The sequence below is a fragment of the Macaca mulatta genome, chromosome 5 (genome assembly GCF_049350105.2).
Source record: "Macaca mulatta isolate MMU2019108-1 chromosome 5, T2T-MMU8v2.0, whole genome shotgun sequence".
Lineage (NCBI taxonomy): Eukaryota > Metazoa > Chordata > Mammalia > Primates > Cercopithecidae > Macaca > Macaca mulatta.
Window position 1 is genome coordinate 191493678 of NC_133410.1, and position 23064 is coordinate 191516741.

At 42.9% G+C, this 23064-nt stretch overlaps 2 protein-coding genes across 2 annotated transcripts in view; both read right to left on the reverse strand.

Annotated features, from left to right (window-relative positions):
• DCTD (dCMP deaminase) overlaps nt 1-23064 on the reverse strand; it is a 500232-nt gene that overhangs the window by 161641 nt on the left and 315527 nt on the right. The gene's annotated exons all lie outside the window — the stretch shown is intronic.
• On the reverse strand, nt 15841-22725 carry LOC144340877 (uncharacterized). The gene is made up of 3 exons (XM_078002453.1): nt 19717-22725; nt 17904-18019; nt 15841-16772 (listed from the first exon to the last, which is right to left on the reverse strand). The coding sequence occupies exons 1-3, from the start codon at nt 19792-19794 to the stop codon at nt 16649-16651; spliced, it is 318 nt and encodes a 105-aa protein (XP_077858579.1). The 5' UTR covers nt 19795-22725; the 3' UTR covers nt 15841-16648.

Consider the following 23064-nt stretch of genomic DNA (forward strand, 5'->3'; position numbering starts at 1 on the left):
TGACACTACACCCAGTTAATTTTTGTATTTTTTGGTGGAGACAAGGTTTCACCATGTTGATGGCTGGTCTTGAACTCCTGGCCTCAAGTGATCCACCCACCTCGGCCTCCCAAAGTGCTGAGATTACAGGCATGAGCCACCACGTCCGGCCCTGAATCAGTTTTTAATGCAGACAAAAGTGCCCTATTCTGCAAGCAAAAAATGCCACAAAGGATATTTATTAGTAAGGAAGAGAAGCAGGTACAGGATTTAAGGCAAGAAGGGATAGGCTAACTCTATTGTTGTAGGCAAATATAGTTGAATTTATGAAAACAGGACTGCCCTTATCTATAAAACTGCAAACCCCAAGCCTTGAAGGGAAAAGATAAACAGCTGCCAGTTTTTTGGTTATACAATAAGAAGAGCTGGACAACAAGAACACTTTTTTTGGATTACTTCCATCAATGCTTTGTCCCCAAAGTCAAGAAGTACCTTTGCAGTAAGGGATCGTTTTTTAAAGTTCTTTTGGACAATGCTCCCTGGACACCCAGAACCTCATGAGTTCAAAATCAAAGAAGTCAAAGTGGTCTACTTGCCCAAACACAGTATGTCCAATTCAGTCTCTAGATGAGGGGAGCCTAAGAACCATAAGGCTCATTACACACTGCAACTCTATGGAAAGGATTGTCAATGCTATGGAAGAGAACCCCGAAAGAGAACATTATGAAAGTCTGGAAGGGTCACACCATTGAAAATGCCATCATCGTTAGGGACAAAGCCATGAAAGCCACCAAGCCCACAACAAGAAATTCCTGCTGAAGAAAACTATGTCCAGATGTTGTGGATGACTTCACAGAATTTACAACAGAGCCAATCAAGGAAATCAAGAAAGAGACTGTGGATATGGAAAGAAAAAAAAAGCTAGAGAGTAAAGGGTTGCAAGATATGCATCTTGGAAAAACAAGATACACACACACACACACACACAAATGTGTTTTGGTTTTATTGTTTGTTTGTTTGGTTTTTTGAGATGGAGTCTCACTCTGTCACCCAGGCTGGAGTGCAGTGGCACAGCACGATCTTGGCTCACTGCAACCTTTGCCTCCCAGGTTCAAGCAATGCTCCTGCCTTAGCCTCCAGAGTTGAGATTACAGGCATGCACCACGACGCCCAGCTAATTTTTTTGTATTTTTCATAGAGATGGTGTTTCACCATGTTGGCCAGGCTGGTCTCAAACTCCTGACCTCAAGCGACTCTCCTGCCTTGCCCTTGCAAAGTGGTGGGATTACAAGCATGAGCCACTGCACCTGGCCATAAACACATTTCATATTAATATAAATGGCATATTTTTATTAAAAATAACTATATTTTTAAAACAAGAAAATCAGCAAGAAAGGTGGCATTGTTTTATCTGCAAATCTCTTTAGTGTCTCACTTAACAAAAGGTGGCCCACTTTGGCCTCTCCAAAAGAAGTTTTAAGACACAGGAGAAATTCAGGAGTGAATAGACACCACACTAGAGGAATTAACAGACAACAATGATGGAGGTGAGTGCTTCCGAACCAGCGCCAGACAGCGAGGCAGTGCCAGAAAACAAATTGACATTAGATTATCTGGCAGAAGGGTTTTGATTATTCAAGACTGCTTTTGACTTCTTTTACAACATAGACCCTTCTATGATATAGGCAATGAAACTAAAACACACGGTGGAAAAATGATTGGTATCATATGCAAATATTTTTAGAGAAATGAAAGAGCAAAAATGTCAGGCAGAAGTTACAACATATTTCCATAAAGTTACACCTAGCGTTCCTGCCTCTCCTGCCTCCTCTTCCACCTCCTCCACCTCTTCCATATCTGCCAACCCTGAGGCAGCAAGACCAACCCCTCCTCTTCCTTCCTCTCAGCCTACGCAATGTAAAAATGACAACAATGAAGACCTTTATGGTGATCAACTTCCACTTAAAGACTAGTAAATATATTATCTTTCAGGTTTAATTAATGTCAATACATAACAGTTATACATATTTATGGGGTACATGTGATATTTTAAAACAAGCAAACAATGTGTAGTAATCAAATCAGGGTAACTAGAATACCTAAAACCTCAAATATTTATCATTTCTTTGTATTAGAAACATAATTCCACTCTTTTTGTCATTATGAAATATATAATAAATTATTATTAACTATAGTCACCCTATTGTGCTCCCAAGTACTAGGTCTTATTCCTTCTATCTAACTATATTTTTGTATCCATTAATTATTCCCTTTATCTGTCCACCCTTCCCCTCCCTACCAACTACCCTTCCTAGCTTCTGGTAACCATCATTCTCCTCTCTGCTTTCATGAGTTTACTTTCGCTTCCAAACTCCGACATATAAGTAAGAACTTGAGATGTTTGTTTTTCTGTGCCTCACTTTTTTTTCACTTGACATTGGTTCCTCTAACTCCATCCATGTTGTTGCAAATGACAGGATTTCATTCTTTTTTGTGACTGAATAATATTCCATTGTGTATATACACCACATTTTCTTTATCCATTCATCCATTAATGGGCACTTAGGCCGATTCCACGTCTTGTCTATTGTGAATAGTGCTGCAATAAACCTGGGAGTACACATATCTCTTCGACGTACTGATCTCCTTTCTTTTGAATATATACCTATCAGTGAGATTGCTAGATCACATGGTCGTTCTATGTTTAGTTTTTTGAGGACCCTCCATACTGTTCTCTGTAGTGGCTGTACTAATTTACACTCCAACCAACAGTGTACAAGTGTTCCCCTCTCTCCACATCCTCTCCAGCATTTATTATTGCCTGTCTTTTGAATAAAAGCTATTTTAACTGGGGTGAGTTACTACCTTATTGTAGTTTTGATTTGCATTTCTCTGATGATTAGCGATATTAGACATTTTTTCATATACCTGTTGGCCTTTTGTATGTCTTCCTTTGAGAAATGTCTAGTCAGATTGATTGCCCATTCTTAACTGGATTACTTGGGGTTTTCCTCCTATAGAGTTGTTTTAGCTTTTTAAATATTCTGGTTAAGAATCCTTTGTCAAGTGTATGGATTCCCTCAAAAGCATCAGCTTTCCCAGAGTGCTCTACAAATGCTATCATTCTCTATGTGTGTCAAGGTGTTCAGAAGGTTGGGAAACTGCCCCATGGTGAGGTGTTAACTCTGATGCACCTCACAGAATCTTAATGGATTTAGGTTTAGGCTTTTGAAAATAAAATCTTGTTTTCTCCTTTTTTTTTTTTTGTTCCGCCATGTCACATCCCACCTTTGAAACAATGAGTCAAGCTTGCCACTTGTTCAAAAAAGAAAACTAGAAAGAAAAAAAGGACATAGAGTAGTATCTCTAAAACAATTCCTAAAGTGTGGTCCACGGACCCCCTAAGAGTCTGGAGACTCCTGGAAGGGGTCTGTGAAGTCAAAACTCTTTTCATAATAATATTAAGATGTCATTTGCTCCTTTCACCCTCATTCTTTCCTGAGAGGACAGTGCAATTTTCCAGACACTACATGATGTATTATGATGTAATACATTTACTGTTGACATTCATGTGATAATCCAGCTGCCTTTTGTTAAGTGAGACACTAAAGAGATTTGCAGAGAAAACAATACCACCTTTCTCGCTGATTTTCTTCTTTTAAAAATATAGTTATTTTTAATAAAAATATGCTGTTTATATTAACATGAAATGTGTTTATGGCCAGGTGCAGTGGCTCATGCTTGTAATCCCACCACTTTGGAAGGGCAAGGCAGGAGAGTCTCTTAAGGCCAGGAGTTCGAGACCAGCCTTGGCAACATAGCAAGACCCCCATTTCTACAAAAAAATGTTTTTCAAAAATTAGCCAGGAGGAACAGGAAAACTAAACACAGCAGGTTCTCACTCATAAGTGGGAGTTAACCAATGAGGATACATGGACACAGGGAGGGGAACATCACACATCATGGCCTGTCAGGGGATGCGGGGCAAGGGGAGGGAGAGCATTAGGACAAATACCTAATGCATGCGGAGCTTAAAACCCAGATGACGGGTTGATGGGCAGCAAACCACCATGGCACATGTATACCTATGTAACAAACCTGCACGTTCTGCACGTGTATCCCAGAACTTAAAGTAAAATAATAAATACATAAATGAATAAGAATCCCTCGTCAGGCTGGGTGTGGTGGCTCATGCCTGTAATCCTGGCACTTTGGGAGGCCAAGGAGGGCAGATCACGAGGTCAAGAGATCAAGCCAACATGGTGACATGGTGGCCAACAAGGTGAAACCCTGTCTCTACTAAAAATACAAAAAATTAGCTGGGCATGGTGGCGCGTGCCTGTAGTCCCAGCTACTTGGGAGGCTGAGGCAGAAGGATTGCTTGAACCTGGGAGGTGGAGGTTGCAGTGAGCTGAGATCATGCCATTGCACTCCAGCCTGGTGACAGAGCGAGACTCCGTCTCAAAAAAAAAAAAAATAGTGTGTTATATTCAGGATTTTTGCCAAATGGGCAGATCATGGCTGTACTTGTGACCAGTTGGGGCCAAGGACAGTGCGGGGTTGAGAAACGGGTAACTGTTGGATGATGAATATGTTAATTTTTTCCATCCTAGTAACTATTTCACTATATATGTATTTTATGGGTTTTGTTGTTTTGAGACAGAATCCCACTCTGTTGCCTAGGTTGGAGTGCCAACACACAATCTCAGCTCACTGCAAGCTCTACCTCCTGGGTTCGAGGGATTCTCATGCCTCAGCCTGCCGAGTAGCTGGAACTACAGGTGCGCACCACCATGCCCAGCTTATTTTTGTATTTTTTCTAGAGATAGGGTTTCACCATGGCTGATCTCCAACTCCTGGCCCCAAGCGATCCTCCCATGTTGGCCTCCCAAAGTGCTGGGATTACAGGCGTGAGCCACTGTGCCTGGCCTATATATGTATTTTATAACATCATGTTGTATACCTTAAGCATACACAGTAAGAAAAAAAAATTTTAGATAGAAGTGTCAGGGTAGCTGTGTGGAAAAATCACCATAGCAAATGTGATGGGATCCCCCTTCCAGTTTCCCACACTCAGTAAAGCGGCCCTGTGCAGACAGAGCTGCTCCTCTGTGCTTTTCACTATTGCTTTGGGCGAGAGAATAGCTATACATGTAGAATTTAGCCATGTATAGTTGTAAAGCCAGCAGGTGTAACCGTGACCAGAGAGAAGGAAAGCTGTGGCAGTTGTCCCAGAGCCACTCCTGGTACCTCCTCCCTCGCTCCCTGCAGAAGTCACCACTCGCCTGACTTTTGTGGTAGTAATTTGTTTGCTCTTTATCTCCTCCATGCGTGCACTCTAAACAACAGAGAATCACTTTGTCTATTTATGAACTTTTTAAGGAACTTTAAATAAAACCATGATGATTATATCGCTTTGTGATTTGTTTTCTCCTTGGTGTTGGTTCATCCTGGTTGTGAGTAGCTTAATTCATTCATTAGGGTTGCTATATAATAATCGCTCTATGACAATACTATGATTGATTGATTGATTCTATTGTTGCTCTGCCATATTTTATGACAATAACCTCCTCCAAATCCTCTGTATTTACCACTGTGCCTCCCATCCTTTGCACCCCAGGGGTGAACATCTAGCTCTTTACATACTTTGGACATAATATATTGCTTTTGTTTTTGGCACTCAAGAGAATCTACAGTTGTTTATACTTTTCTTGAAATTCTTGGAATGCCAAGAGTTGCTTGATTAGTGATAAATAATATTCTTAAAGTCATTTTTTTTCACCTTCAATCACAGCATTTATCTCAGATAAGACCCACAGTGAGCGGTCAGCAACTTCTTGTGTATGATAATACTGAAGATGCCTGGCTGGTCACCAGAAACACTTCAAAGCAGAGGTTTTTTTGTTTGTTTTGTTTTGTTTTGATTTTGGAGACAGTTTCACTCTTGTTGCTGAGGCTGGAGTGCAATGGTGCGATCTCAGCTCACCGCAACCTCCACATCCCGAGTTCAAGCCATTCTCCTGCCTCAGCCTCCCGAGTAGCTGGGACTACAGGCATGTGCTACCATGCCCGGCTAATTTTGTATTTTTAGTAGAGACGGGATTTCTCCATGTTGGTCAGGCTGGTCTCTAACTCCTGACCTCAGGTGATCCTCCCACCTCACCTCCCAAAGTGCTGGGATTACAGGTGTGAGCCACCACACCCTGCCAGCCCACATTTTCTTAATTACTATTTTTTCTTTTTTTTTTTTTTTTGAGATAGGGGTCTCATTCTGACGCCCAGGCTGGAGTGAAGTGGCACGATCTCGGCTCACTGCAGCCTCCACCTCCTGAATTCAAGCAATCCTCCCTCCTCAGCCCCTTGAGCAGTCGGGACCACAGGTGTGTGCCACCATGCCGGGCTAATTTTTGTAATTTTTGTAGAGATAGGGTTTCGCCATGTTGCCCAGGCTGGCCTCAAACTCTTGGCCTCAAGCAATCGGCCCGCCTCAGCCTCCCAAAGTGCTGGGATTGCAAGGGTGAGCCAGTGCGCCCTGCTCACATTTTATCTATCCATCCCTTGATGCTTGGGATGCTTCCACATTTTGGCTACTGTGAACAATGCTGCTATGAACCTTGGTGTACAGATATCTCTTCGAATATCTGCTTTCATTTCTTTTGGATTATATACCCAGAAGTTTAATTGTTGGATCATATGGTAGTTCTATTTTTAATTTTTTGAGGAACTGCCATGTTTTCTACAGTAGCCACACTATTTTACATTCCCATTAACAGGCACAAGGATTTCAATCTCTCCACATATTTGCCAACACTTGTTATTAGCTGTTTGTTGTTTTTTAATAGTGGCCAACCAAATGGATGTGATGTGTATCTCATTGTGGTTTTCATTCACATTTTCTTTTTTCTTTCTTTCTTTTTTGGAGATGAGGTTTTGCTATGTTGCCCAGGCTGGAGTGCAGTAGCTATTCACAGGAGCAATCATAGTGCACTGCAATCTCAAGCTCTGGGCCTCAAGGGATCCTCCTGCCTCAGTCTCCTGAGTAGCTGGGAGTACAGGCTCATGGCAGCATGCCCAGCTTTGATTTGCATTTCCTTAATGATTAGTGATGTTGAGCATCTTTTTGTGTGCTTATTGGTGGTTTATATATTTTCTTTGGGGAAATGTCGATTCACTCATTTTTAAAACTGGTTGTTGGCTTTTTGTTGCTGTGTTTTCATTCTTTATATATTCTGGATATGAACCCCTTATCAGACATATGATTTGCAAATAATTCTTCCATCCCATAGGTTGCCTTTTCACTTTGTTACCTATGTCCTTTGATGCACAGAAGTTTTAAATGTTTGATGTAGTTCACCTAGCTAATTTTTGTTTTGTTGTCTGTGCTTTTAGTGTTAATACAAAAACTCATTGCCAAATCCAATGTCATGGAGCTTTTCTCCTATGTTTTATTCTAGGAATTTTATAGTTTTAGGTCTTTTACTTCAGTTTTGAGTTAATTTTTATATATAGTGTAAGGTAAGGGTTCATCTTCATTTTTTTTTCTTTTTTTGTCATGTCAATATCCAATTTTTCCAATACTATTTGTTGAAGAGATTCTCTTTTCCCCTGGTATTGGCACCTTGTTGAAAAACATCTGACCATATATGGGATGGTTTATTTCTGAGTTCTCTATTCTATTCCATTGGCCTACATGTGTGTCTTTTTACCAGTACCACACTGTTTTGATTATGATAGTTTTGTAGTAGGTTTTGAAATTAGGATGTTTGAGACCTCCAACTTTGTTCTTCTTTTTCACCATTGTTTTGGCTGTTTGGAGGTCCTAAAGATTCTATATGAATTTGAGGGCTATAAGAATGTGACCTGCTTCTTTTTCTCAAATTAAGCTTGTGAGTTTCTCCCAAGTTGCACATTGTGGTAGTTCATTTATTTCCAGAGTCCTATTTATCCAGTCTACTCCTGTTGAACATTTGGGACCTTTCCATTGGGGCTACTAAGAACAGTGCTGCTATATACACCCCTATATGTATTTTCTGGCATGATTGTGTAACAGTTTCTCAAGGGTATATCCATAAGAGTAGAATTTGTATGTTTATCTGCAACTCTATAGAATAATCCCTGACTATTTTCCAAATGGTTACCTGTTTATGGCATGTAAGATTCCATTGCTCCACCTTTTTATGTATTCACCTGCTATGGTTTAAGTATTCCCTCCAAAGCTCACCTTGAAGTTTAATTGCCATTGTAACAGTGTTGGGAGCTAGAACCTTTAAGAATTGATTAGGTCACAAGGGAGGGGAATGGATTAATGCCATTATCATGGAAGTGGGTTAGTTATGGTGGGAGTTCAGCCCCTTTTCTCCTTGCCTCATATGCTCACTTGCCCTTCTTCCCTTCTGCCATCCTACAATGCATCTGGAAGTCCATCACCAGACATGACCCCTTGAACTTGGACATTCTAGCCTCCAAAACCATGAGACAAATAAATCTCTTTTCTTTAAAAATTACCCAATCTGTGGTATTCTGTTATAGCAGCAGAAAACAGACTAAGGCATCACCAAATTTTGTTTTTATCACAGTAAAAAATATTAGAAGCAACCCAAATAGCTATCAATGTGCAGTTAGCTAAATAAATTATTACAGAGCCATACAGTAGAATAATTTACAGCCATTAAAAGTGACAAGAACAGCTCACCTTTATTATCTAGGCACCAGGCTCTGTTCTAAGTGCTTTCCATATATCATCTAGTTTGACTCTCACAATGACTCCATGAGGTAAATGTTATTATTCTGCCCATGTTACAGGTGAAGAAACTGAAACACAAAGACATTAAATTACTTCCTCGGGTAGTGGCACACGCCTGTAATCTCAGCACTTTGGGAGGCCAAGCGGAGTGTATCATGAGGTCAGGAGTTCGAGACAAGCCTGGGTAGCATGGTGAAGCCCCGTCTCTATTAAAAATACAAAAAATTAGCCAGGCATGGTGGTGCATGCCTGCAGTCCCAGCTACTCGGGAGGCTGAGTCAGGAAAATTGCTTGAACCCAGGAGGCAGAGGCTGCAGTGAGCCAAAATCCCGCCATTGCACTCCAGCCTGGGCGACAGAGCAAGACTCAATCTAAAAAAAAAAAAAAAAAAAAAAAAAACTTCCTCAATTTCACATAGCTGATAAATAGAACAGCCAGGATTAAAACCAAGCCAAGCTGATTCTGTAGCTATTATTAAATGGTCCAAAATAAAATTTAGAAATGAAATAAAAGTAATCAAGAAAACCAGAACTAGACAAATCCTGTTAGTCTTAAAGCTATCTAACCTTCATATGAAATTTTGTGATTTTCTTTAGACTGGATTTCAGAAAAAGAAATACAGAATTTTTCCCATGGTCACTCTTCTGAGGCCTAGTCAAAAGGGCTAGGTCATTAGAAGAGCTACTAAAAGTTGAAATATTGCCAGAAATATCTTTATTTCTCATACACGACACATGGCTATTCAAAATCCATTTTGCTTGCAGAATACTCAAAATATATTTATGTATTTTCAATCAACTCCAGGATCTGAGTAGTTTTTAGAATTGTAAAGAGTCAGTTCCTATTTTAGAATGTCTCTCTCTGCGAATGTTCACTCCTCTCACCGTATCACCTCTTCCCCTCAGCTGATAGCCTCATGTCCTGTTTCATACAGACAGGCAGTAATTACCATGTGAAGCCCACCCAAACTTTCTGTCACCAAAGCCAGAAGCCACCCAGATCTGAGGCCAAGCCCTTCTTCTTCCCCTAGAGGGAGTGTCCCTCCTGATAGTGTCCTCCCATGAGCCCTTGACCCCATCTCTGCACGCTGTCTCAGGAAGCTCAGTGCACCAATTATCCCCTGTACTCCTCCTTCTCAATTTGGCCTTTCCCAGAATTATATAATCATGCTCTGGTGGCTCCCACCTTAGCAAACAAACAAGTAAACACAAGCACAAGTATCCAAACAACAAACCAGACATCTGGTCAAGATGGTGCAACGAATTTATGTTTTAAAGCACTCCTCTTCTTAAAACTTAGTCATGAGAGATAAAATATAAAAATAGAAACCAGACTCAAAAAGAAAACAGAACAAAAATCTATATCTCTTTGCACTGGAAAAACAACAGAACTGCAAAGCAAGGCCAGATGGGCTCCAGCTCCAGAGGAGAACAGTGTGGTTGGGATTGATTCCTGTGTGATAAAGGGGTGAAGCGAGGCTCAATAACAAGGCCAGGACCGGGGGTGGAGCTTCCCTAGTATGTGAAAAGACCTGGCCTTGTGATCTTGCTCTGCCATTTGTCTTGTGATATTTTATTGCCTTTTGAAGCCTGTGATCTCTGTGACCCACTCCCTATTCGTACCCCTTTCCCCTTTTGAAATCCCTAATAAAACCTTGCTGGTTTTGCAGCTCAGAGGGCATCATGGAACCTGTGATGTCACTCCCAGAAGCCCAGCTGTAAAATTTCTCTCTTTGTACTCTTTCTTTCACAGGCCGGCCGACACTTAGGGAAAATAGAAAAGAACCTACGTTGAAATATTGGGGGCTGGTTCCCCTGATAAGGGATTACATTTGACATGAGATTTGAGCAGGGACACAAATCCAGACCATATCAGTTAGGCATGGTGTCATGCACCTGTAGTTACAGCTACTTGGGAGGCTGAGGGAGGAGGTTGAGACAGCAGTGATCCATGATTACGCCACTGCATTCCAGCCTGGGCAACATCGTGAGACTCTGTCTCAAAAATAAACAAAAACAAACAAAGAAACAAAAGAAACAGGCCTTCCTCAGAGTGCTTGCAGTGCCCAGCCACCAGCTGGGAGGAGCCTGGGGGAGACATGTGGTAATGGAGATCAGATTGCAGCCACTGGGGCTGTCAGTCATTCCTGCTCCCTGCAGTGAGAGATCTCAAAGGTGCGTTTTCATGGTCATTACATCAGACCCCTTGAATATGGAATTCCCAGGTGCATACTGTAAAGCAACTGTTTTTATGTTTTTTGGGTTTTTTTTGAGACGGAGTCTCACTCTGTCACCCAGGCTGGAGTGCAGTGGCATGATCTCGGCTCACTGCAACCTCTGTCTTCTAGGTTCAAGTGATTCTCCTGCCTCAATCTCCTGAGTAGCTGAGATTACAGGAGCCCACCATCACACCTGGTTAATTTTTGTATTTTTAGTAGAGACAGGGTTTCATCATGTTGGCCAGGCTGATCTCAAACTCCTGACCTCAAGTAATCCGCCTGCCTCAGCCTCCCAAATTGCTGGGATTACAGGTGTGAGCCACCATGCCCAACTTGTTTTTACATATTAAGAAATAAAGACTATCTTGAAAAATATCTTTGGGAGCCAAGCACTGTGGCTCATGCCTGTAATCCCACCACTTTAGGAGACTGAGGGGAGAGGATTGCTTGAGGCCAGAAGTTTGAGACCAGCCTGGACAACATAACAAGACTCTGTCTCTACAAAAATAAATAAATAAATAAATAAATAAAATTAGCCAGGTACAGTGGCATGTGCCTATAGTCCAGGCTACTTGGGACGCTGAGGTGGGAGGATTGTTTGAGCTCAGGAGGCCGAGGATGCAGTAAACTATGATCTCACCACTGCCTTCCAGTCTGGGCAGCAGAGCAAGACCCTGTCTCAAAAAAGAAAAAAGAAAAGAAAAGAAAATGTCTTTGGGGAATCAGGAACTATGAAATTACACTAACAAACAAATAGAACTTCCAAAAAACAAACAACTCTGTAACTAAAATTAAGTACTCAAATATAGTTTAACAGCAGGCTAGACAGAGCTAAAGAGAAAATTGGTGAACTGGATGTTGGTCAGAAGAAATTACATAGAATGTAGCACAAAGGACAAAAAATACAGAAAAGAGGTTAAAAAACATAGACAATAAAATAAGAAGATCTAATATAATTTAATAAGTGTCCTAAAAAGAGAGTAGAGAAAAATAACTAAAAGATAATATTTGAGATGATAACTAATAACTTACAGGAAAGACAAATCCACAGATTTAAGAAACTCATCAAATCCTAAGAAGGGGAGAAAATCTACATCTAGATACATGCAGTGGAACTAAAACAAAACAAAACAAACAAAAACACTAAATAATACAATTATTTTAAAGATGCAAAGACAAATTTTCAAAGCAGCCAGAGGGGGAAAAACCTAATTACCTTAGAGGGAGTTAAAACAGTCAGACTAAGTGCGATCTAATTCTTTAACAGTCACAGTGGAAACTGGAAGACAAAGAATGACATTTTCAATGTGCTAAGAGAAAACAATTATCAACTTAGTATTATTTCAGGAAGGAAACAAATAAAGACATTTTCAGACAAAGAAGACAAAGAGTTTATGACCAGCAGAACCTCGCTAAAGGGAATTCTAAAGGGCGTATTTTAAAAAAAGAAAAATGATCCCATACAAAGAGCCAGAAATGATGAAGGAATGAAGAACACAGGAAGCTCTAAATGTGTCGATAAATCTAATGAACATTGACTGTATAAAACAAAAATAATGATGTCTCTGGGAATTAAAAAATAAATGACAGAAATGTAATTAGTTTAATCTCTATGGAGGGAAATTTAGCATGACTGTACCTATCAAAATTACAAATGTACATATCCTTTGATTTAGCAATTCCACAAAGAATTGTAGGAATTTATTTGAAGGTTGAGCATTTCTTATAGTAATTAGTCTTCACAATTGTTTTGATTGCAAGCAAGGATACTTCAGATATGTGGGCACTTACTGGAACCAACGAAATTCTTAAGTTGTATAATTCTGCCAAATTCTTTGATAATTCCTGGTTCAATCTGTGTTTACCCCCACTAAATTTATGACTACTTCTATTTCTAAATGCTTTACAATTGAATCACAATTTAAATGTAATGAGAAGATCATATTTAAAACTCCATGATAAATTATTCTATAAAGTAACACTTTTTTCCTATTACAAACAAAATAGCCTCTAATTTATCTGTTTCTCAACTGCAGAAAATTGTCATGTTGAAGTGGACTGCATTTCGAAAGCTTTTAAGCTGCTCGTGTGAACTCTGAATAAATTTTCCCTAAAAACCATTTTATTAAAAATGATTGTATTCACAAATAATCTTAAGAAAGTTGATTTAACCCACAATGAGTTGAAATGGTCCACACTTGTGATGAAAAATAGTAAAAAGCAACATTTATTATTTCCAGAAAATTAAAAATGGATAAGAACAAGAATAAATATTTTTGTTCAATGTCAGTGCCTCAGGAAAAGTGGGTAAAAGCAATGTAGACACACAATTAGATGAGAAGACAAGAGTCTTCTGTAGAACTCGGGGCCCTTTTTGAGGCCTTTATGGGTTCATGGAGAAATCATAAAATGTATTATTTCCCTTTTCCTTGGGAAAAAAAAAAAAAATCTAAGACCATAACACTTTTGCTTTCAAGTTGTGATCAGTGTCATTACTGCTGCACAAACAGAACCCGAGAAAGAAGGAGAAGGGAAATCATCTTAATCATCTTTTTTTTTTTTTTTTTTTTTTGTGAGACAGAGTCTGGCTCTGTTGCCAGGCTGCAGTACATTGGTGTGAGATCTCTGCTCACTGCAGCCTCCGCCTTCCGGGTTCAAGTGATTCTCCTGCCTCAGCCTCCCAAGTAGCTGGAACTACAGGCGCACTCCACCACACCCAGCTAATTTTTGTATTTTTAGTAGAGATGGGGTTTCATCATGTTGGCCAGGATGGTCTCAATCTCTTGACCTCGTGATCCACCTGCCTTGGCCTCCCAAAGTGCTGGAATTACAGGCGTGAGCACTGCAAGCGAGAAATCATCATTTCTAAGGAAGCTCAAGCAGGGGTTGAGAGAGGCAAGGAGGAAGAGGAGGGTTTAAGAGAATATGAGTGCCAACAAAGCAACTGCATGAGACTAAATAAACTGAATTATAAATGGCAAAACACAAAGGAAAAGTAGCTAGAGACAGCTTCGTCCCCTGGGTAAGGATCACAATGCCTGGCCCTGGTGAAAGCTCAATGAAGGTTTACTGAACAGAGCAGAACTGAACTGCCCCCAAGAAAATCGTTTGGGGGTAGGCGTTAGTTACCCACGTTGACCACCAGGTGGCAGTAAGATCTCGTGACCCCTCCATTGTCCCAGGTAAAACCCGGATGGGTTAGAAGCCCATCTACCACCAGGAGATTTTTGTGGATAGATGTTCATCAGTCAAATGTTCATAATTTGGGAAGAATTTATATGACAAATCAGGTGAAGGATGGCTGAAGGAATCTTACTGATGGAACTTGGGTCCCAAACTCCCTACGTATTTTAACCTGAAGTCATTATTCTTCAAAAATTACCCAAAAAAACTACATTGCTACATTCTGACCATTAATATCAAGTTAAAACCACATGGAATGTGTGAGCTAGCAATAATCTAGATGACCGACATTCAGAAAGAACTATTGCTACTACTACTATTGTTGCCTTTTGCCTTTTTATAGCTGTGAATTGACCTATTTCCCAAAAATATAATTAGTCCAAGCTTTATTATTCAGCCTTATTCATACATGAATATTCCTCTGAGCATTACTAAAATAAAAATCAAGTAAAACAGATTAAAAACTATATTTAATGGTCCCCAAAGAAACCCTTAAAAAAAATTCTCTCTGCCCATGCTGAAGAATGATACCAAAATAGTTTGGAAGTTTAAAGCAAATAATTAGAAAGTAAAACAAATGTTCTTAGGATATGTTGACGGAGATCTGGCTAAACCTTGAGAAGACAGGAAACTTTAACTGAGAAATACACTTCTCTCCTTTATCTAAGTGCGATTAACTACAATGCTTGCTCTGCAAGGTCGGGATCACTTTTCATGAATTCTTTCTCCCAGTGCGTCTGTAGGGTCAGGCTCCCCACTGCTGAACTCCATAGCTGACAATGGATCCACTGGTACAGTTGTTTCTTTCCTGGATGTGGAAAACCCCAAAATTGTACTCCTCACCCGGATCTCTTTTCTAACTACGCTCAGCACTCTGTCTACTGAACACTTGCAATGGTGAACCTGAGGGTCTGGAAGCCCCCAGGAGGAAAAGTGAGATTCCATTTCATTGTCATTACTGCTAAGGGTTTTCACATAAGAATTCTAACAATTTATGTAAGGATCATTAGCCTCACTGGAAATACATTTCATTGCAACAGACTTGAGTCTTACATTCTTGACATTTTCCAAGGAGTGGCACTGGGCATTGACCGTCAAAAATGGTAGTACAGAGCCATGGTGATTGTGGAGTTTTAGAAATATGCCTAAGATACATGAGGGATGCATTCCCCCAAACCATTATCCATAGCCCTACAGAGTGATCTGGATAAGATGTGCTGAATATCCATGGAGTTTAAAATAGTACCTATTGGCTGGGGACAGTGGCTTATGTTGAGGTGGGAGGATTGCTTGAGCCCCGGAGCTCAAGTTGCAGTGAGCTATGATTGCCCCATTGCCCACTGCACTCCAGCCTGGGGGACATAATGAGAACCTGTCTCAAAAAAAAAAGGCACTTATTAAAAATCTGAATTCCCCTTTGTTTCATTCACCGTATGGGTTCTACTTTGAAGGGAAGTGTTCTAATCTACAGAGGACAAGGGTAACCTATTAATATTTGCAGAACATAAATGATTACTCTGATTACTATTTGTATGATCACCAATTTACACTGATTCTGCACTAGTCTGATACAGCAGCAGTCAGTGTAAAGTGTACTGGCTGATTTTGTGGAAGCCACAGTTAGTGCAAAATATAACCTCTCAAGCTGAAAGGATGTTTAAAAGATCATGGAAATCATGAATTCCAATGGGACAAATTTGGGGCTTTATTTGTTAAATTAGGCAACAAAGTATCAGTAAGATATTTCAAGAGGAAAATATTATTTGTAATTTAGGGGGAAAAATCACTGAAAAAATGGAGATCTGAAACCAAAGGTAGGGAAAATCATGAGGAAGAAATTGAAAAATATCAGGCAAGAGATGATGAATCCTGGGTCTGTGTAGTGGGGAATGGGAAAAGAGTGAAAAGTGAAGGAAACTGCGGGAAATGAGTTATAGGGCTTAGGGGTAAGAGGTTGATAAGAGAAGGAAACGATGGTTGATTTCATAGCAGGGGTCACTAAGGCAATGATAAAGGAATTAAGGGGGGGAGGAGAAGCAGGAGGAAAAATCTGGATGAAAAGACAATGAGTTTGGTGGGGGGTATATTATCAAGACATCCTGATGATGCCTAGCAGGCATTTGGAAAGTCGGCGTGGATTTCAGAGGAGTAAAACTAGAGCTACAGATCTGGGACTCTTGCGCATAAAGGTGGCAGTTGGATCTATGAAAATGGACCATCAGCTCATCCTCGTGAGGTAATATAGAAAGAAAACGTGTTGAGGAAGAGCCTGGGGAATGTTTACACTCAGGGGAGAGAAAGTGGCGAAGGGAGCCATGGGATGGACTGAGGGTCATCTAGAGGGATGGGGTAATCAGAAAGGTTCAAGGGCAGAGAACTCCAGGTTGGAGCCAGTTGCAAGGACAGAGTTTGCAATCGGGCAGTGTATTCATTTGCAAGGGCTGCCAAAGCAAAGTACCAAGCTATTAACACCACAGGCCGGGGGGCTTACAGAACAGAAATCTATCCTCTCACAACTCTGGAGGCTAGCAGTCCAAGATCAAGGTGTCAGCAGGGTCGGTTTCTTCCGAGGGCCTCTCTCCTTGTAGGTGGCCAACTTCTCCCCATATTTTCATGTGGCCTTTCTTCTGTGTGTCTGTGTCCTGATCTCTACTTGTAAGGACATCAATCATATTGGATTAGGGCCCACCCACATGACTTTGACGTTAATTACCTCTTTTTTTTTTTTTTTTTCCAGACAGAGTCTGGCTCTGTTGCCCAGACCGGAGTGCAGTGGCACGATCTCAGCTCACTGCAACCTCCGCCCCCCTAGGTTCAAGCAATTCTCCTGTCTCAGGCTCCCAAGTAGCCAGGATTACAGGTGCCTGCCACCATGCCCAGCCAATTTTTGTATTTTTAGTAGAGACGGGGTTTTGCCATATTGGTGAGGCTGATCTTGGAACTCTTGACCTCAGGAGATCCACCTGCGTCAGCCTCTCAAGTGCTGGGATTACAGGCATGAGCCACGGCACCTGGCCAGTTTGACCTTAATTACCTCTTAAAGGCCCTAAATTCAAAAACACAGTCACTTTTTGAGGTACTGGAGATTAAGCTTTCAATATAACAATTTGTAGGGGGAGACACAGTTCAGCCCATACCAGGCTGTAAGGTCTGGAAGTTCCCCACTGGCCAACTGAGGGATACACATTATAATGGCAATGGCGAGCCCATCCTCAGCACATGTTACTTGCTGGGTTCTGTGGAGAGTGCTTCACAGGTATTAGCCCATTTAACATTCAAAAGCACCCTATGAAGTAGGTACTATTATCATCAGCACCTCTTTTTCCAGAGGAGGAAACAGAGGCACCAAGAGACACTTTGCCCAAAATCACAAAGATAGTAAGTGGCAGAACCCATGAGCTCGGCTTCTACGCAGTGAATTTCTTTTTTTTTTTTTTTTTTTTTTGAGACGGAGTCTCGCTCTGTGGCCCAGGCTGGAGTGCAGTGGCACAATCTCAGCTCACTGCAAGCTCCGCCTCCTGGGTTCCCGCCATTCTCTTGCCTCAGCCTCCCGAGTAGCTGGGACTACAGGCGCTCGCCACCTCGCCTGGCTAGTTTTTTGTATTTTTCAGCAGAGACGGGGTTTCACCGTGTTAGCCAGGATGGTCTCCATCTCCTGAGCTCGTCATCCGCCCGTCTCGGCCTCCCAAAGTGCTGGGATTACAGGCTTAAGCCACTGCGCCCAGCCTACGCAGTGAATTTCATCAGCAATTTCTAGTTTGCTCCACCCTCAGCACATACCTGAGAAGTAATGATATTGCTGAATACTCAAAGGAACAGATGCGTTTCCCGTCAGCTGCCACTGACTGCAGGCTCTCTCTAAGGTATAAGGCGAATTCTGCAGGTAGGTGTGACAGCTTGAAGAGAAAGAAAAATAAACAATAACTAATAGGTGGTTAAAGTGTCTCAGATTTAAAAAGCAAAGACAGCAACCCTATTATGACTTCAAATACGTGCGTTTATTTATGTTGTGTTTCTTACGTTTGGGGTTGTGATCCTGGAAAGTACTGTAAAATGCAATGAGAAGGCCAAGTGTGGTGGTTCACCCTTGTAATCCCAACACTTTGGGAGGCCAAGGCAGGAGGATCGCTTGAGCCCAGGAGCTTGAGACAAGCCTAGGGAACATAGCCAGACCGTGTTTTGTAAAAATACAAAAATTAGCAGTGTGTGGTGGCTCGCACCTGTAGTCCCAGCTACTATGGGGGTGGAGGCTGGAGGATCCCTTGAGCACAGGAGTTCAAGGCTGCAGTGAGCTGTGATCATGCCACTGTACTCCTGGGTCTGAGTGAGACCCTGTCTCAAAAGAAAGAAAAAACAATGCAATGAGAAAATATTTAACAATGCATTTATACACTGAAAGCCTTTTTGTTTATTTTTGTTTTGTTTTGGTTTTTGGAGACGGAGTCTCTGTCACCCAGGTTGGAGTGCAGTGGCACTATCTTGGCTCACTGAAACCTCTGCCTCCCGGATTCAAGCTATTCTCCTGCCTCAGCCTCCCTAGTATCTGGGATTACAAGTGCACGCCACCACGCCTGGCTAATTTTGGTATTTTTAGTAGAGACGGGGGTTTCACCATGTTGGCCAGGCTGGTCTCGAACTCCTGACCTCAGGTGATCCACCTGCCTCGGCTTCCCAAAGCGCTGGGAATACATGCGTGAGCTACCACGCCTGGTCCACTGAAAGGTTTTTTGACTTGCAATATGTAAAAGCATATTTTAAATTCTAGATTTTCTATTGTTTTGGCTTTATTGGTTTTTAACCACAGATGACTTTGTGAACTCTTTTTTTTTTTTTTTTTTTTTTTTGAGACGGAGTCTTGCTCTGTAGCCCGGGCTGGAGTGCAGTGGCCGGATCTCAGCTCACTGCAAGCTCCGCCTCCCGGGTTTAGGCCATTCTCCTGCCTCAGCCTCCGGAGTAGCTGGGACTACAGGCGCCCGCCACCTCGCCCGGCTAGTTTTTTGTATTTTTAGTAGAGACGGGGTTTCACGGTGTTAGCCAGGATGGTCTCGATCTCCTGACCTCGTGATCCGCCCGTCTCGGCCTCCCAAAGTGCTGGGATTACAGGCTTGAGCCACCGCGCCCGGCCTTGTGAACTCTTTTAACTACAGGTTAGCCTTTAACATGAGAAGAGTGAGGAGACAGAAACACACGCAGGTACACACAGAGATGTGCGCGCACACACACACACACACAACTTCAAACATGGATACATGGAAAGAAAGAAGTGAGAGGAAAAGAAATAAAAATCGGGTTACTAAAATTAAAATTCGAACAGGACCCTCTGGTGAGAATTCCTGTGAGAAGCTGGGTAGCCTGTCACTTTTATCTAAGAGAGAAGAATTCCCAGGACAATGGCACAAAAGCTGGGAAATGGCTCTAAAATGTCTCAATCTTCACTTCTCAAATCCCTCTCCAGCGTAACTGCGTGGCGCAGGAAGCCACAAAAGCCTGAATGAAACTGCCTGAGGGTGAGAGGGGCCCTTCGGAAAAGACTGAGTGAGGGAGGCCCTCTTGAGCTAGGCCAGTGTACCCCTGCACCCCACCCCTGCAGTACCTGCAGGTGGGTGTTGCTGCCGCCTTCTCTCTCCAAGCTTTGAACCATTCGTCTCTGCTCACTTCCCGTTGGGAGCATCTGATTGGCTGAATCCAGTTCAGTAGCACATTGGTGAGAGGTGACCACGTGCTCTCAGTGCCTCCTCAGCCTCAGCGTTCACTCTGGCGGGGCTTGAGGATCCATCCCTTCAGCCCGCCACTGCACCGTGGGACCCCCTCTCTGGGCTGGCCGAGGCCGGAGCCGGCTCCCTCTGCTTGCAGGGAGGTGTGGAGGGAGAGGTGTGGGAGGGAACTGGGGCTGTGAGTGGCGCTCACGGACCAGCGTGAGTTCCAGGTGGGCGCGGGCTTGGTGGGCCCCGCACTCGGAGCCGACAGCCAGCGCCACCACCCGGATAGTGAGGGGCTTAGCACCCGGGCCACCAGCTGCGGAGGGTGCGCAGGGTCCCTAGCACAGCCGGCCCGCCCTCACCAAGTTTGAATTCCCACAGGGCCTCAGCCACCTCCCCGTGGGGCAGGGCTCGGGACCTGCAGCCTGCCATGCCGGAGCCTCCCCCACTGCCTTGAGCTGCCCCAAGGCCCAAGCCTCCCCGACAGGCGCTGCTCCCTGCTCCGGGGCGCCAGGTTCCTTCCGCGGCCCAAGGACTGAGGAGTGCAGGTGCTGGCCAAGGGAGGCCCTGCTGTGGGATCCACTAGGCGAAGCCAGCTGGGCTCCTGAGTCGGGTGGGGACTTCATGAACTTTTATGTCTAGCTGGAGGATTGTATGTGCACTTACCAGCACTCTGTGTCTAGCTAATCTGGTGGAGATTTGGAGAACTTTTACCTCTAGCTAGAGGATTGTAAATACATCAATCAGCACTCTGTCTAGCTCAAGGTTTGTAAACACACCAATCAGCACCCTGTGTCTAGCTCAAGGTTTGTAAATGCACCAATCAGCACTCTGTATGTAGTTAATCCGGTGAGGACTTGGAGAACTTCTACGTCTAGCTAGAGGATTGTAAATGCACCAATCAGCACCCTGTCAAAACGGACCAATTAGCTCTCTGGAAAATGGACCAATCAGCAGGATGTGGGTAGGGCCAGATAAGGGAATAAAAGCAGACTGCCCCAGCCAGCAGTGGTAACGCGTTTGGGTTTTCTTCCGTGGTGTGGAGGCTTTGTTCTTTTGCTCTTTGCTGTAAATGTTGGTGCTGCTCACTCTTTTGAGTCTGTGCCGCCTTTATGAGCCGTAACAGTGATGGCGAAGGTCTGCAGCTTCACTCCTGAAGCCAGCGAGACCACGAACCCACCAGGAGGAATGGACAACTGGAATCAACAACTCCGGATGCACTGCCTTAAGAGCTGTGACACTTACCGAGAAGCTCTGCAGCTTCACTCCTGAAGTCAGCGAGACCACGAACCCACCAGAAGGAAGAAACTCTGAACACGTCGGGACATCAGAAGGAACAAACTGCAGACACGCCGTCTTTAAGAACGTAGCTCTCACCTCGAGGGTCCTAGGCTTCATTCTTGAAGGCAGTGAGACCAAGAAACCACCAATTCCGGACACATTGGGAGCATCCGATTGGCTGGGCTAAGTTACTACCCGCATCCCCTTTCTAGTTTTCTAGCAGGAGTCATTTCCTCGCCTTCCATCAAGGCTCCGGTGACAGGCGGTACCCAAACTCTAAGTGTTGAGATGTTACTGGAAAAAGGAAGTTCATTACACATTTTAAACATGTATTTTCAGAGACAAACGTTTGAAGGAACAAGATTTATAAATTAGAAACTTTAAAAGTTTCCATTTATTTGGTAAGGTCAAACTGTTTAAAAACACACTTTATTTTTTATTTTTTTGAGACAAAAATCTCACTCTTGTAGCCCAGGCTGGAGTGTAGTGGCCTGTTCTCAGCTCACTGCAACCTCCGCCTCCCGGGTTCAAGTGAGTCTCTTGCTTCACCTTCCCGAGTAGCTGGGATTACAGACGCGCGCCGCCACGCCCAGCTAATTTTTGTATTTTTAGTCGAGACGGAGTTTAACCATGTTAGCCAGGCTGGTCTCGAACTCCTGACCGCGGGTGATCCGGCCACCTCGACCTCCCAAAGTGCTGGGATTACAGGCGTGAGCCACCAAGCCCGACCAAAAGCATACTTTTTTTTTTCTTTTTTTGCCATGAAAATGCAAATTTTGTGTTGGAGATAAACAGAAAGAGATGGCAAAGACAGACAAGAAGACGGAGAAGAAGCAGGAGGCGGGAAAGTGAATTAATTCTGACTGTCACCTGATGTCAGACACATTGTCTCAGTGCTCACTGCGATTCTGCCAGGTGGGCGCGTTTGCTCCTATGTAACGCATAAGAAGATGGGAACGCAAAGTAAAATGACTGTGAGGGTCACCCACCTAGTAAGCAGTGCAGCCAGGAATCCCGCAAAGATCTGTCTGACCCCAAAGCCCTGGCTTTTTCCCTAGGCTCCTATAGTTTCACTCAGGGCTCCTAAGAAAAGTTGTGGAGCACACATACACTAGAAGAAATACAACCAGAAGAGAAATGAGAAAAAGGAATACAATACACACATTTATACATATCTCCAAATTTATGCCTGGGGATTTTGCTGGCTCCGTGTCATTCAAAGAAAAAGAAGTGAGAAGGGAGGGAATTCTGTAGATTCTGGAATAACAGTTAAGCTCTCTAGCCGCATCTTTCCATGTACAAGGGTTGTGGGATTCAGGGTTCCACCTATTCCTATTCTTCATAGTTCAACAGCTCTTTATACCTGCACGCGAAGGGTCCTGGTTCTGGACACTTGCAGAGACATTCAGGCAGGGGAGTTACTGATTCCCAGTGAAGGCAGGGTAGCAAAGACATTCGCACCCCAGGAAACCTTAAATGGAAGTAAAAGCTCAACTAGCCTGACAGGTAGGAGGCCGCTTCACCCCTTTGCAGCTTTGTAAGAAGAGTCTTCCAGCTTGCACCTTGGACTTTTCAAAAGAGTCCAAGAATGTCTTCTGCCAAAAGGAAAAGACCCTGTTGTATCTCTACCACATCTCTTGTCAACACTTTTTTTTTTTAATTTTTTTTTGCATTGAGTAACCAGAGCAAAACGCTGAAGTGAACTTTGTAGCTGTTTCACTAAAAAATCAAACACTGGCCAGATTGTTTAAAAGCTAACAGTGATCAGATGGCTGACTTAACTGCATGTTTGCAAACACACATGTATATTGCCTTGTGTATACTGGCCTACAAAATCATTTTAGTTGGACAATCTTTCTACGGTTCAGTCTGAATCAGTATTAGTGCTGTGGTACATTTGTCTGCCTTCATTGAGTTGAACAGAAATTCACCAAGAGGTTTGGCTAATATGTGGCTCTCGT

Bases quoted from the DNA above. Each gene is read 5' to 3' on its own strand.
- LOC144340877 (XM_078002453.1), bottom strand. From the start codon at position 19,794: ATGCTCCCAACGGGAAGTGAGCAGAGACGAATGGTTCAAAGCTTGGAG. The intron at 18,020-19,716 runs GTACTGCAGGGG...TTTCTCTTCAAG, and splicing joins GCAGCAACACCCACCTGCAG to CTGTCACACCTACCTGCAGA. The intron at 16,773-17,903 runs GTATGTGCTGAG...CCTTACAAGTAG, and splicing joins GCAATATCATTACTTCTCAG to AGATCAGGACACAGACACAC.